This window comes from Paramormyrops kingsleyae, chromosome 1 (genome assembly GCF_048594095.1).
Source record: "Paramormyrops kingsleyae isolate MSU_618 chromosome 1, PKINGS_0.4, whole genome shotgun sequence".
NCBI classification, from domain to species: Eukaryota; Metazoa; Chordata; class Actinopteri; order Osteoglossiformes; family Mormyridae; genus Paramormyrops; species Paramormyrops kingsleyae.
Window position 1 is genome coordinate 43,404,384 of NC_132797.1, and position 15,376 is coordinate 43,419,759.

Consider the following 15,376-nt stretch of genomic DNA (forward strand, 5'->3'; position numbering starts at 1 on the left):
ATGAGTATAAAATAACTGAATTAATGGCAACTTATGTATGAACATGTGTACCACGCACTTGGGTTACTGTATTATAGGTAATATCTCAGTTGGTATGGACCATCATGGCCATCATGAATAAAACAAAACAAACATGTCCATATTCAAAACATTTATTGCAATAACCAGATACCTGTATAGCTGTAACAAGGATTAACCATGTAAATACTTATGTCAAACACCCTCACAACTAACAGACATACTGTAGTAAGCAATTCACTCCATCCCATGTTGTTTTTATACTGTGACAAACATCATGAAAGTGCCATTGAGAAAGACAATATCCTAAATGAGGTTTCTAAATGAATTTCTTGTGAATATGACAACATAATTAAATTTATTTAAAGCAGCATTTTTGCATGCTATTCAACTGTTAAAAAATGGCTTTCATGCCTTAAAATGCTTTTATTTTGTTTATATAATTTTTGTCCTCTGCATGCTTCTGTGATCATATTGATTTATGATATTTTATTCTGCTAAACATTGATATGGTTTTACCCAAACATTTGCTGATTAAGGTAACAAATGCTGATGCAACTATTTGAAGTGTCTTTTTCTAATAATTCCCTTAACCACCTCTATCAGCATGATATTCGTTATTGTGAAGGTAAAGAACATAATATTACTCAGATTAATAACACTTCTAAAAAACATAATGTATGTTTGAGGTAAGCACAATTACCTTCAATAAAGTAATTTACAATGGTGAAGTTAAATAGCAGTAACATTGTATTTTACAAATGTATTTCTGCCCCCACCCCCTCCACTAGACAACATACTTATTAATAGAACCTGTACTTCTGTTAATAGTAAAAAATAGTTTGGAAAAAGAAGTGCCATGTTTTTGTTGCTGATGCTGAGATAAATACAATCATATGTGGAAAAGAACATAAAATTAGTGTTCATATGTTTTTTGAGAGTTGGATATGTGTTTTCTCTTTCAGGAATAAATATGTATCCCATTTTGGCTGGAGAGATCAATAAAACCAATTAAATTAATATTAACAACAACCATGAAACACTTTCTTATCCTGTGTGACTATTACAGGTACATACAATTTGTTAGTATTTCTTCTATTTACAAACACTTCAACAATAATTAACTCAACAACTGTTCACTTACAGTGTTAATATCAAAACCTTAATTTTCTTTTATGGTATTGATTAATGTTGTAGACTCAGACCAGCTCAGTAACATTTACTACACAATATTTGCATATTGGTCAACAGTTTTTTTTATTGTTCAGAAAAGCCTTTTAGTAAACATACTGCCAATAATTGTGGGTTTTCTGTCTTTAAAGTTAAATAACAAACGCTATCTAAAATCAAGAGTCTTACGTTTTACAAAATACTATATCATTTGTGGGATCAACAAAAGTAGAATGTTCAGTTTACATCCCGCAATAGCACAAGTCTAGAGGCCTACTTGGTAATTTCTGTAACTATCACACAGCAATAGCATTAGTTTACTTAAAAATAGGCAAGGACAGACTGCCCAACAGATATATTCAGCAATGTATTTATAGCTGGTGTTCCTTTGGGCTCTCAACAGCTGATGTTTCTTTATAGGACTTCAAGCTTGCCAGTGGAATGTCTGACATCTGGTTTCCATTGCTAAAATGTCCTTCAGCACTACCAAACTTCTCCCGGCTGTTATCACCGTTCCAGGTTCTTGTCAGAGAGTGCCCGTTCAATAGTTTGTCTTTGGCCCAATCCTTTTGATTGGCAAAGGCAGAAACAGGGGATTTAGGCTGCTGATGTGATCCCAGAGCCGGTGGCATCCAACAGTTATCTGAGTGACCTAACACCAGACATTCCTGGGTGCACATCTCTGAAGCTTCAACAATTCCCCTGTGTCCTAGTGGGCCATCTAAAAAATACATAGAAAACAACAATTTTAAGAATGGACATCTGAAAACATCAAACGACAATAACAACAATAATAATAATAATATGATAATAATAGTCATAATAATAATAACAACAACAATAATAATAATAATTATTATTATTATTATGCCAACATGTCACTTTGAATTTTGAATGAAATACATAGTCAGTTCTAAGGGATACATAATTAGTAATCAACTGAGAATGTTTTTACAATCGCACTTACACTATTATGCACACATACAGAAGGCAACTGTTGATAATTCAGTAGTAAGCCCTGCTCAGATTTCATTAATAATTTATTGGAATAACTAAGGATATTTGGTAATAAATTATTATGTGCTTGTGCTTGAGGTTAACTTGAAATATAAAACCTTGCAATAAGCAGTATTATATCTTTAGCTGATGATGTCTCTTTATCAGGTGATTTATCAGGTGATACTTAAGCAGTGCAAACAGTTGTTCTAGCAGCTCATGCATAGCAATTTTACAACTTGGTCTTTATATATCAGATCTGTAGTGGCCACTTTAGACATATATACAAACTCGTATATTTCTGTTTGTGTTATAACCTAATTTTCAGCAGTTACCCATCTCATATACAATAACTCCTGAATTATATTGCCAGCACAACTGTCCCAAAGTGGCTTCTGTCCCAGTGAACTTCTGGCATTGTTCCCCAACCCCTTTGAAATAAAATTGTTCCCTGGGTAAAATATGAAACCACTGTGATGCCGTATAACTAGATGTTGTTACATTTGCACAGATAATGAGTTTCTTGAATCTCACGCCTCTGAGACGATGTGCAAAGTACCATGACCAAATTTGTTATCTAGCTGTAAGTTAATGGGACATGCAACCACTCTCTGGATCAAGAATGTAATAATTTCATAACTTGTAAGTGTCCAGTATCCCTGAACGTGAGCTAAAGTGAAACTATTGGGATTTTGGTGTTATGTGTGTGTTTGCATTTGAATGCATGAGGGAGAATATGTTTAATAAGGCATAGAAATATACAAAAATACCATCTGGTGAAATGAAATTCAATAAGCTTGCACACCTGGCTTCAAATAATTATATATTCCAGTACTGATAATTGATAACTGGTACCAGTACAGTACTACTTCTGTGTATTTTACTTAAAATAAAATTGAAATGCAAGAGTGAAATAGGTGTATAAAGTATAGATATATGATAAATTGTATAGTTTTAACTTGGATGACAATGCACAATAAATGATGCCCATAATCGGTATGTGATAATATACCTGCATATTTCCTTTCCCTAACAGCAGGTAATTACATTATGGTGTGTAGAATCTTGCAGCCATGATCTTTTATAAACATGACCTCTGTTTCTTTGCATTTAATTGTATTTGTCATTGTTACGCATATAATATAATATGCAAGGTATCCATTATTGTCACAGCAAAAATATTCACAAGTTTCAGGTACGTCGTATCATACTTCTGAGTTACTAAATTAAGTAAGAACAGTGTAATTTAAATTTTCAAAGCAAGCTAAGTGCCTTAAATCTTATGTTTTGTCCACAAATTACAATATTCAGACTTTTTGTGACCCTCACTTCCACCACACACATGAATCATACATTCCCACTCAGTTCCCTATTATAGAACCTTCAGAGTGAATTGATGTAATTGTGCCACCGTTTTGTCCTCTAAGAGGAGCATGCCACCTTATACCTAAGAGACTCAGCCTTAAATGTAGTTCAAGCTTAAATGATCAGAAATGATTTTCATGTCATGATTGTTGCGTGCCTTTAGACTGTCTGATTATTGCACTGCTAACCTGCTCCCTGTGGGGAAGTCCATCCTGATAACACAATAATGGGCTCATAAGAGTCTGAAGGAGAGTTACATTATGAGAGCAATATGATCAATTGTAGGGGATAAATTAAACACAATGCAGTAGTGACACCAAAATTAATTTCACAAATGAGATTTGTGGAGAGATGGTGTAGAGCTCAGAGAACCATATATTTTCAATTAACATCTGAGGATGTCCAACAGTTCAAAGGCAGTACATATATTGTGTACAAGGAGACTTTCAGATTCACTAGGCTTTTGCTGAGATGGTGCCTAACCTCATCTCAGTCTCATTTGTTAACTCATTCTTGCTATATATCCTGTTATTACATAGTTCATTTTCTACCCAGGATGCTTGATCCTGTAATTATACAGGAAATGCAGGTAACTCATCATGTACTCAAAGTATCTTATTCCTGAGAAATAGTAAATTTAATTATCCTTTAAAGTCCTATATGTACTGTGCAAAAGTCATAGGCAGTCAAAGAAAATGTTTAAAATTATTAATATAGGTAGAAGGTGTATATATTCTCAGAACAAAAAACACAATTTATCATTACAATGGATTATGATAAATTATGAGTAGAACAATAAAAAAAATCTTCTGTCCTCAAAAGTTTCTGATATCTTTTTTGATGGCTAGAACATGCCTTTAGTTCCCAAACCTCTCCCCAGGGCCACTACAGCCATGATTGTCATGGCCCTTTCGTCCTGACCCCTTTTGTGTGCCACGCCCCCTCTCTACCTTGTGTGATTTGCAGTGTTATGTTTGTTAGTTTATCATGCCCTGAATAAATTCCACGTTTTCCCCGACTCCTTGAACTCCTGCCCTTGTTTCCCGGCTCCGTACCCAGCGTACATGACAGAATGACTGGACTCTCAAAGAAGATGCCTAACCTTACTGAGGAAGAATACCTTGGTTTAATCGATGAGGTAATTTACTGGCTGCAGCAGCTTGAAGTTCAAGAGGCCCCAGCAGCTATAGCCCTCGCTTACTGGACGAGGGTGAAGGAGGTACGAGAGATCCTGTGGCAATTACTGAGCGACTCCAGGAGTCTCCCTGGGGTCCATTTCGGTCTCCGCTTTCTCCCCAGTACAGAATTGGGTAGATGCCCTTCCGATCCTGAATCCGCCAGTGCTTTCAAAGCCTGCGCTGCTGTGCCAGTTTCCGAGTCGGTGCCCGAGGCTTGTCTTCCCACCACTACGCCTGCGCTCGTAGCCCATCTTCCTACTGCATCGTCTGCGCCTGAAGCCCGTCTCCCCACCTCTTCGCTCCAGTGCCCCTGGATCCAGTCCCCCTGGTTTCAGTCCCGGCTCCAATCCCTGTTCCCATGCCCCCGGCTCCAATCCCTGTTCCTGTGCCCCCGGCTCCAGTTTCCCAATCATTTGAGCACTGCTGCTCCCCCCTCAGCAGAGATGGAGCCCTCTGGAGGGTCACCCTGACTGCCATCTTGTCATGGCAGATCCTGGCCAGGACCACGTCTCTCAGTGTCCTGCAGAGGGAGAGGACACCTGTGCTGGGGTTGGGCCCCACCCGCCTTGCTCCCAGGTTCGCCTTCGGTCCTCTTTGCTTCTGCTTAGCTGTTGCCTGCAGTCCCCTTGGCTCCTGCTCAGTGGTCACCTGCAGTTCCCCATGTGGTGCCACGTCGGGTGCCTGCGGGTCCCGCCTTTGATGCCTCATCAGTCGCCTGCGGATCCCCCAGCTCCACTTTGTCGGTCGCCTGCGCCTTCACTGGCTGTGGCTTCGCCCGTCGCCTGCCATGGCTTCTACTCCCTCCTTGCCTCCTCCAGTGTTCCCTTCACCTTCCTCCTCACCTCCTCCAGCATTCCCTCCACCTTGCTCCACACCCTCTTCGGTGTCCCATCCGCTTCCTGATTCGGGGCCGCCGAGGGTCCTTTCGGCTCTGGCCTTGCAATGGCCAGTGGCCCCTACTGCTCCCAGCTTCAGCCAACCAGGGTTCCCTCCGATTCCCTGGGTCCCCCCACCCTTTGCTTCTTTGCCCCCTGGTTTGGTGCCCCCTGGTTTGATTCTCCTCTGGGTGGTTTCCCTGTGTCCTCCTTTGGTCATTGTGCACCCTGGTGTTTTCCCTCCGTTGTCCCCTTCCTTGTTGTCCTTGTGTTCCTTGTTGCCTCTGTTTGCTCCCTTCGGTCCCTTTCTGTGTGCCCTATGGGGGGAGGGGGGGTTCTGTCATGTCCCGAAAGTCCTGACCTTTCCGTGTGCCACGCCTCCCTCTCTACCTCGTGTGGAATCCCCATGTTCCCAGCCATTTCAAGTCCTGTGATTACTGTGGTGTATTTAAGTCCGTGTCAGAGTCTGTTTCCCCAGTCCAGTCATTAATGTCATCTCGGTTTGCAGTGTTATGTTCATTAGTTTATCGTGCCCTGAATAAATCCCACATTTTCCCCTAGTCCTTGGACTCCTGTCCTTCTTTTCCATGTAAATGACAATGATATGTTTTTGCTGCATTTCACAACCAGATTACTTAATTAATTAGTTAAGTTAACTAAAACAGTCAATGAAGTATTGGTTATCCATACCAGGTGTGAAAAATACATGGGTATATGTTGGATGTTTGCTGCAAAAACTGGTATGACTTTAGGAGAGGTTTCGAGTTGGCTAAGCTGATACACTTTGAAAGCCATAATATCATAAATTTATACCATCATGAAGATCATTTAAACATTTTTTTGACTGCCTAAGGTTTTTACACAGTACTGTATGTACATAAGCAAAATCAATCATGCTGAAGGGAATTCCATTAAATTTACACCCTCCACAATATCTTTCATATGCTGCCAGAGAACAAATTCATATAGCATGGTTACTACCACCACCACCACGTCTACTACTACTACTACTAATAATAATAATAATGAGGATGATGAAGATCATGATAATGTGAAGTTCTGTATTTCATATATTTTCAATACAGCTAAACATTCATTCGTGATGTCAGGTAAAATTTTGTTAGAATTTGCATTTTATGTAATATTGGATGTAAGGTAGGGTGGCCCTTATTATATAGTGAAAAAAATAAAAGTTTGAATTTTATTACTCTGACCCTCTAGAATCTTTCCTTTTATATTGAAAATAATTCCCCTAAATTTTTTTTGCATTTGAACAAATTCTACAGGTTGCTCAAAGGCCAGGAACATAAGGCTGGCCAATCACGCAATAATTCTACAGATACAAAAACCAATAGCTATGAGAAATTGAGAAACATGAATCATATTTATTTTAAACTAATAAGTGACAAATCACAATTAGTCTCTGTTAATACATAGTGTAAATTGGAGAAATTATATATTATAATGTGCAATTGGCAAAGTTCAAGTCTTCATTAGTGCAGTCTTCGTGGCATTTGGGTACTGCTTCCAATGATCCGCTATCACTTGTAGCAGGTACTGCAGCTGCTCTTCATTCTTTGTTGATTTGTTGAAATCTTGCACCAAGGCTACTGCTCTTTCTGCATGATCATTCACTACAGAGAGAGCAGCAGCTTTTTTTGCTCTATCCTGGAAATCATCTCTTTCTAGCCATGTAGATGGTGGAGTCCTCAAGAAAACTTTCGAAACTTGTCCTAAAACTTGCTTCTTAGAAGGCAACTTTGCACCTGTGATATCTGCTTCAGGCGATAGCAGGTATGACTTTTGACGTTTGGATTTCTTTACTTTCATTGCCTGTTTGCCAATTGCCTCCATTTTGTCATCAAAGCTGAATTAGCTGATGTCTGGTTCCTAAATTTGATCAATACTCTCACTTGCACTGTACAGTGTACATGTATAAATACAACATTAAATAGGTCTTTTGATACAGTCAGTAGACTCAGTACTAATTTATGTAAGCCTTGTTTGTTCACTGTGGCTTTGGTTGATGATGAATATACTCAGACAAGGCCCAACAGAGATCATCAATAAAGTAGGCCTATACTATGGTACCCTACATGAAATATATGAATACTGAACAGACCAGAAGTGTAATTCCCACTATAATACTGTATATTGTCATTATTGTGACTATAGTGGTTAACACGGCCTATTTGTCATATAGCACTGATTAGCTGACCATTGAGCAACCTGTTACAATTGGTATATTGCCCTCAAACTTTACCAGAATTTTTTTTTTATTATTTGGAAACATATAACTGGGTCGGAGGAAGAGTTTTCAATACTTCAAAAATAAGGGCCACCCTAATGTAAGGTATAAAATATACAAATATACATGTGTCTTTTTATGCCAATGAGAAAACACTAGACATTTTCCATAGCTATAAGAAGTATATAAATATAAATTTGCCTATTGATCATCTCTTATTTTGGATAACATGCAAAATGTTAAAGATCAGAAACAACAACTGAAGTAAAGTACAGTTTAAGAATTGCCATGTAACTGTCCAAACCATTTTCATGTATGTACAGTACATTATGTGGTCCAGGAGCTTATCGTCAGACAAAAGCATAGCTGGCCATTAAAGCCAAAAAGAGATGAATATCAGTCAATGTCTTCTTCAGGGAGAAAAGGGTCTGCATGTTTCATGTGAAAATAATCAAACCCACTACTATTTACTCCCTAGAATTAAGTCAATGCTGCCATGATTTGCGATTGTTGAATTAGACATGAGCATAACAAAGTACATAAATCAGTCCAGAAAACAAAGCCATGAATATCTCTAAGGTTCATGAAGCATGACTTGTTTTGTACCAAAGGAACTCTGTTTGACATTCATTTACAGATGAGTATTATCAAGGGATTCTCTTCAACGCTGATGTAACAAAACATGAATAATAATTAAATAGCTGCTGAATTTAAGGCTGACTGAAATTGACAGTCATTAATTGGAAAATAGTAGGAATAATAATTATGAATAGCTGGAAATATTTTCTCTATTTAAAAATGTAAATCAAAACACATTTTGACTTTAAACAGGAAACTAAGGCATTGGGAATGAATAAGGAATAAAATAAAATTTTAACAGGATGTGGGATTTACATAAATCTGGAGTCCAGGTCACTTAGCAGTGAAAAAAGCAGAATACCATGTACATATTCCATATTAAGAACAAGGAGCAGTAGAGAATCAGCACAATAAAACCTGCTCATCGTACTGTCTCTCCCAAGACTGTTGATCACTATGCCCCTCCCCCCTCATATTATTAAATCAAAATAGCATACTTTTTTACCATTTTTCAGGTCTTCTTATACTCTGTTGTTTAATTCTTGGAAATTGTATGAGGAAAAACAATCATTTGCAAGGAAAATAACTGCAGCAAAGAGGACTCGGTAACACTTTACTTCAGGCTATGTTTTTTGACATTTTTAAACACGTTCATAATGCATATTAATCCATTCAAAAGGCATTATAAACATGCCTATAAAAATTTAGAAAAGGCATAACACATAGCCATGTTTATTATGCATTATTGCTGCCTTATGAAGCTCTCGTCAATAGTGCATTATAAATACCTTTATCATGCAGTACAAAGCATCCTTAATGCTTTTACTGGCCATTATAATGTATTATAAAGGTATCATGACCTTAAGTAAAGTGTCACCAAGTACTCCTTCAGTACTCTTATTAGGTGCATAAAACCAGTTATGAATTGGTTCTTCTATTTACAATTGATGGCACTAATTATTATGTTTGAAATACCAGGAAACCTAGATAACACATGTGATTGAGATGTATAATAAAAAAATCTTTGTTGTTTTTTACAGCTTTTCAGAATGCCCCTTTATCAAACAATTTTGCATTTCACTGTCAAGTAAGAGCAAAGCCATTTTGGACAGTTTCATGCTCCCAACTTTGTGGGAACAGTTTGGGGATGGCCCCTACCTGTTCCAACATGACCGCGCACCAGTGCACAAAGCAAGGTCCATAAACATGGATGAAACATGGTGTGGAGGAACTTGACTGGCGGAGAGTGTGTAGAGTACATTTCGGCGGTGTTGCAGTAATATTTTCATTATTCTGCAGTATTCTTGTTTGGTGAAATTAAATGTGGGTGAACCCCACGACCACCACCCACAGCCCATCCATCCATCCATCCATCCATCTTCTCCTGCTTATCCGAGATTGGGTCGTGGGGGCAGCAGTCTCAGCAAGGAGACCCAGACTTCCCTTTCCCCGGCCACTTCATCCAGCTCCTCTGGGGGAATCCCGAGGCGTTCCCAGGCCAGCCGAGAGACATAGTCCCTCCAGCGTGTCCTGGGTCTTCCCCGGGGCCTCCTCCCAGTGGGACATGCCCGGAACACCTCACCAGGGAGGCGTCCAGGAGGCATCCTAATCAGATGCCCGAGCCACCTCATCTGGTTCCTCTCAATGTGGAGGAGCAGCAGCTCTACTCTGAGTCCCTCCCGAATGACCAAGCTCCTCACCCTATCTCTAAGGGAGAGCCCAGCCACCCTGCGGAGGAAACTCATTTCGGCCGCTTGTACTCACGATCTCGTTCTTTCGGTCACTACCCACAGCTCGTGACCATAGGTGAGGGTAGGAACGTAGATCGACTGGTAAATCGAGAGCTTTACCTTTTGGCTCAGCTCCTTCTTTACCATGACAAACCGATGCAGTGCCCATACCACTGCAGACGCCGCACCGATTCGCCTTTCGATCTCCGGTTCCATCGTCCCCCCACTCGTGAACAAGACCCCAAGGTACTTAAACTCCTCCACTTGGGGGAGGACCCCATCCCCAACCCGGAGAGAGCATTCCACCCTTTTCTGGCTGAGGACCATGGTCTCGGATTTGGAAGTGCTGATTCTCATCCCAGCCGCTTCACACTCTGCTGCGAACTGTCCCAGTGAGAGCCAAAGGTCACGGTCTGATGAGGCCAACAGAACCACATCATCTGCAAAAAGCAGAGACCTAATCCTGAGGTCACCAAACCGGACACCCTCAACGCCCTGGCTGCGCCTAGAAATTCTGTCCATAAAAACTATGAAAAGAATCGGTGACAAAGGGCAGCCCTGACAGAGTCCAACCCTCACCGGAAACAAGTCCGACTTATTGCCGCCCATGCGGACCAAGCTCTGGCACCGGTCATACAGGGACTGAACAGCCCTTAAAAGGAAGCCCGGCACCCCATACTCCCGGAGCACCCCCCACAGGACTCCCCGAGGGACACGATCGAATGCCTTCTCCAAGTCCACAAAACACATGTAGACTGGTTGGGCAAACTCCCATGAACCCTCCAGAACCCTGCGGAGAGTGTAGAGCTGGTCCACTGTTCCACGGCCGGGGCGAAAACCACACTGCTCCTCCTGAATCCGAGGTTCGACAATCTGGCGGACCCTCCTCTCCAGAACCCCCGAATAGACCTTACCAGGGAGGCTGAGGAGTGTGATCCCCCTATAGTTGGAGCACACCCTCTGGTCCCCCTTCTTAACCCCTTGGGACCGGCGATCCCGCCGGCGGGATCTGACAGAAATTTCGCAAAACCGTTTAAATAACTCCGCGAATTTTTGTCATATACACATTTTAAAAATACTCTCAAAAACCTTGGACGGTCTACTTTTCAAATATATATAGGTAGAAACTAAATATATTTTTACAGCTTCGTGATACGAATTGAAAGAACAAGAGTGACTGACTTAAGCGTCTGCGTCTCGAAGCGGCTCTGATCGCCCACCCACTTGCAAATCGATAATTTTCGCATGATAATAACATGATAATCCGACAGTTAGTATTGGGTAAAGAAATATGTGAATACGCCCATTGTGACCGAAATAAACAAGAGCACATGTCTGGGTAGTGTTTACACTGATCGGCTACAATATAGCACACGGATACGTCTCTGCCGCTGAAGCTTTGCGCCAGTGTTGCCACTTTCAGCAGCGAAGCTCATACCTGTGTTCATAGCTCAGTGGGCTAAGCCTGTGTGCCTGCAATCACGTGGTCGCCGATTTAGTCGCCGTGGTCGCGTATTTAGAACGTGAATAGCGATCTTCCGCTGAGAGCGGTCCTACACGCTCCCGACGCAAGTAAAACAAAGAAAGATGACACGATTTGCTTTTTTGCCTATTTAACCTAATTTTAAAAACTTTAATACTTCTGACAATGGAAGTTTTGAAAAGAAGACAGATAACGGATTTAGTCAGTGTTTTTTTCATGATTCTACATAATGATTTCAGCGAGATATAAACTGAAATACACAAGAAAGATACGCGGTCGATGATGCCCTCGTCCCCAGAGCGTCAATAATAGTCACTGCATCATTTTTATCGCTTTCTATATTTATATAGTCACAGTTTTTCATTTTTCATTCCATCTATCAATAAACTGTGAAAGGGATTTTATTGTTGCTACTTTTCTTGCGTTTCAAACTGCCTTTCCAAAGTGATGGGTGTGGGGTGCAGTGACATTCCAGACTGATGGGCCATTGACAGTATGCAAACTACTACAGGTGTGAGGACACCTATCTCATCAATATTCATTGTGAAGACCACTGACTTTGAGAAAAAGAGTGTCACTCCAAAGTTCTAACACTTTAGTAATCAAACCATATAAAATTTCTGAATGTCACTTTCACCTATGTGTAGCCAACCCCTGTGTCTATAAGCTTCAGAGCTCAAAAGTCTTACCTAGAAATGTCTATAATGTGATTTTTTACAATTTCTCAGCATGTCTGAAAATAGGTTTTTGAAAAGTATATGTTTAAAGTTGATTTTAACAAAAATTAGAATAATAACATTCTAAGAGGTCTCAGATTATTGGTGCTGAGTTTGTGCTGAATAAAAGCAAATGTATCACTTTGGGATAAATGTTTTTTAGATAGGTGAAATATTTTAAAATGTCAAGGCATGTCAGACTACCTCGAAAGTGGAAAAAAGGCCTCAGGCCCCAGGGGGTTAAAGAGGGGGACCAGCACCCCGGTCTGCCAGTCCAGAGGCACTGCCCCCGATGTCCACGCGATGCTACAGATGCATGTCAACCAAGACAGCCCCACAGCATCCAGAGCCTTAAGGAACTCCGGGCGGATCTCATCCACCCCCGGGGCCTGGCCACTGAGGAGCCACCCACAGCCCGCTCAGCAAAATTTATCATGGGGAAATCTAATCGTGATATTCAGCCCTAGTCCTAGGCACTTGATAAAACAGACACAGATCTGGTGAACCTGAGTACACATAATTGAGCTTTGATAAAGATTTTTTGGAGAAGTGGGGAAAGTGTGTAGGGTAGGCTTAAGAGGTAATATTTTCGCTTTACTGTGGAATTCTCATTCATGAGTGACAGAGTTATGCATAACTAGGACTGGTGGGTGATGATGGCTCTCTTTGGGGAATGTTTTGTTGCCATTTCAACAGGATCTTTCCTAGGTAGTAAATATTTATTCTGAGATATGGCAAAAGTATTGTGAGATTTTGCAAAAAAATGTATGGAATCTCACAAAAGTTTTTGAGATAATGTTGCAAGAGCACTCATTTTTTTCTCCTCCCATTATTTTTTCTGCTCCCAAGTTCCTTTAGGTGCTCCGTAAAAATCTCTGGATGATTTTAAATGGGTAAATGATATATGTGTCAATATATGTCTATACTGGACTCCAAGCTATGCCCCTTAACTGCATATAGTAGTTGTTAATGCAATGGCTTTTTTTGAAGCTTTAATATTGTCCTTTTTTTAGAAGAAAGTATTCTTTTGGCTACAAGTTACTGCAAGGGTTTACAAGCATTTTTGAACCAGAGACCCCCATGCAAAAACAGATCAAAGTTAAGGACCCGCCTAATATGAATGTATAACCATAAGAAACTAAGAGCTAAGAGCCAGGGGGTATAATGCTTGTGCCATGTGGAGGGGTTCCCTTTAATTTTTTGTGTTTTGTGAAACAAATGATTATTCCAGCATTTCAGTTGATGAAATAGAATGGTGGAACCCCAGGGGGTTATGAATCTGAGGTTGAATGCCCCTGAGTTATTGTATATTCTGTGACACCCATAGTAGGCTAAATGTCTCCCTCATTACCCCTGAGGAATACATACATATATACATATTTCTGACCAGATGCTGGGTTTCCTCCTTTTTAATGCTCTGCCAGGCCTTTACTGCAGCAGCTTTCAGTTGCTGTTTGTTTGAGGGTCTTTCTGTCTGTAGTTTAGTCTTTAGAAAGTGAAATGCATGCACAATGGGGTTGAGATCAGGTGAGCGACTTGGCCATTCGAGAATATTCCACTTCTTTGCTTTAATAAAGTCCTGGGTTGCTTTTCCTGTGTGTTTTGGGTCATTGTCCCAATTGGGTCATAGTGGAGATTTTGGCCTTTACTAGTGTCACTAGTGGACACTTTGACCTATATTAGTTCTACTAGTAAGCATTTTAAGCCTTACTAGTTAACTAATGCAGCAAATTTCAGGCACATACGTTAACAAGTTGATAAAAAAGCTTGACTAGTAAAGATTTTTTGCAGTACTAGTACGACCTAGTTGTGTACTAGAGCACCAGGATGTCTTACTAGTACTGTATGGCCAACGTCTGAACTAGTACAGCAAAGCAGGCTTGATATCACGGATATCAGAATAAATGCTCAAACGGCTTTCCATACACCATGGTCCTGGAGGAATGCTGTCTCATTTCACTATGTACTGTATTACTGTATATGGTTGAAATGATAATAAAAAGCCACTTGACTAATAAGATTCAAATGACAAAAAATGACATCTGTCTTATTTAGCAGCCCTTTTAACTGTGATTTATTCATTAACATATACAGTATGTGCATCATTTTTTCCATTGTTTTTCAATCACCATATTCGCTTAAATATTCAAAGCATATGTTCTAGTGTCTCAAAAGTAAGGTTTGCCTCAAACTTTCCTTTAATTTAGACAAGAATCTCTGTTTAGCATCAAATATCTGTTTACAGCCTTTTTTAAAATCTGACTGAAGAAAAAAAATACACAAACAGAATGACACTCAACGAGAGTACTGAAGATCATTTATATAAGCTGCAGCATATGTTGTTTTCAACACATCAAATGTATTGCTGATTCCTATTTGATTTATTCCCCTGTGATTTTAGTGTCCATAACATTGCTAATTGCTTCAAATCATAGCAGAAGAGGAGTCATTCCTTATCTAAAAAGATAAAATTTGCAGTGCCACTGTTGGCAGAGCTGAACAGATGTAAGCATAATTTAAAATTAAATGCTAGAGTGTAAAGCTTGAGAGAGCTCCACTATGTCTGCCAAAGCAAGAAAGGTGCTCGTGATTGGAGTTAGTTATTAACGTAGAGAAAATTATAATACTTCAATATACACTCACCTAAAGGATTATTAGGAACACCATACTAATACGGTGTTTGACCCCCTTTCGCCTTCAGAACTTCCTTAATTCTACGTGGCATTGATTCAACAAGGTGCTGAAAGCATTCTTTAGAAATGTTGGCCCATATTGATAGGATAGCATCTTGCAGTTGATGGAGATTTGTGGGATGCACATCCAGGGCACGAAGCTCCCGTTCCACCACATCCCAAAGATGCTCTATTGGGTTGAGATCTTGTGACTGTGGGGGCCATTTTAGTACAGTGAACTCATTGTCATGTTCAAGAAACCAATTTGAAATGATTCGAGCTTTGTGACATGGTGCATTATCCTGCTGGAAGTAGCCATCAGAGGATGGGTACATGGTGGTCATAA

At 40.1% G+C, this 15,376-nt stretch overlaps 1 protein-coding gene across 2 annotated transcripts in view; it reads right to left on the reverse strand.

Annotated features, from left to right (window-relative positions):
• Positions 1-233: 233 nt before the first annotated feature.
• The window catches only part of LOC111838542 (protocadherin-9-like), a 313,609-nt gene continuing 298,466 nt past the window's right edge, over positions 234-15,376 (reverse strand). For both annotated transcript variants that reach the window (XM_072715948.1, XM_072715947.1), the window contains exon 4: positions 234-1,909. In XM_072715948.1, the coding sequence (XP_072572049.1) occupies positions 1,560-1,909 (350 nt within the window). In that variant the 3' untranslated portion in view covers positions 234-1,559. The remainder of the gene's footprint in view (positions 1,910-15,376) is intronic.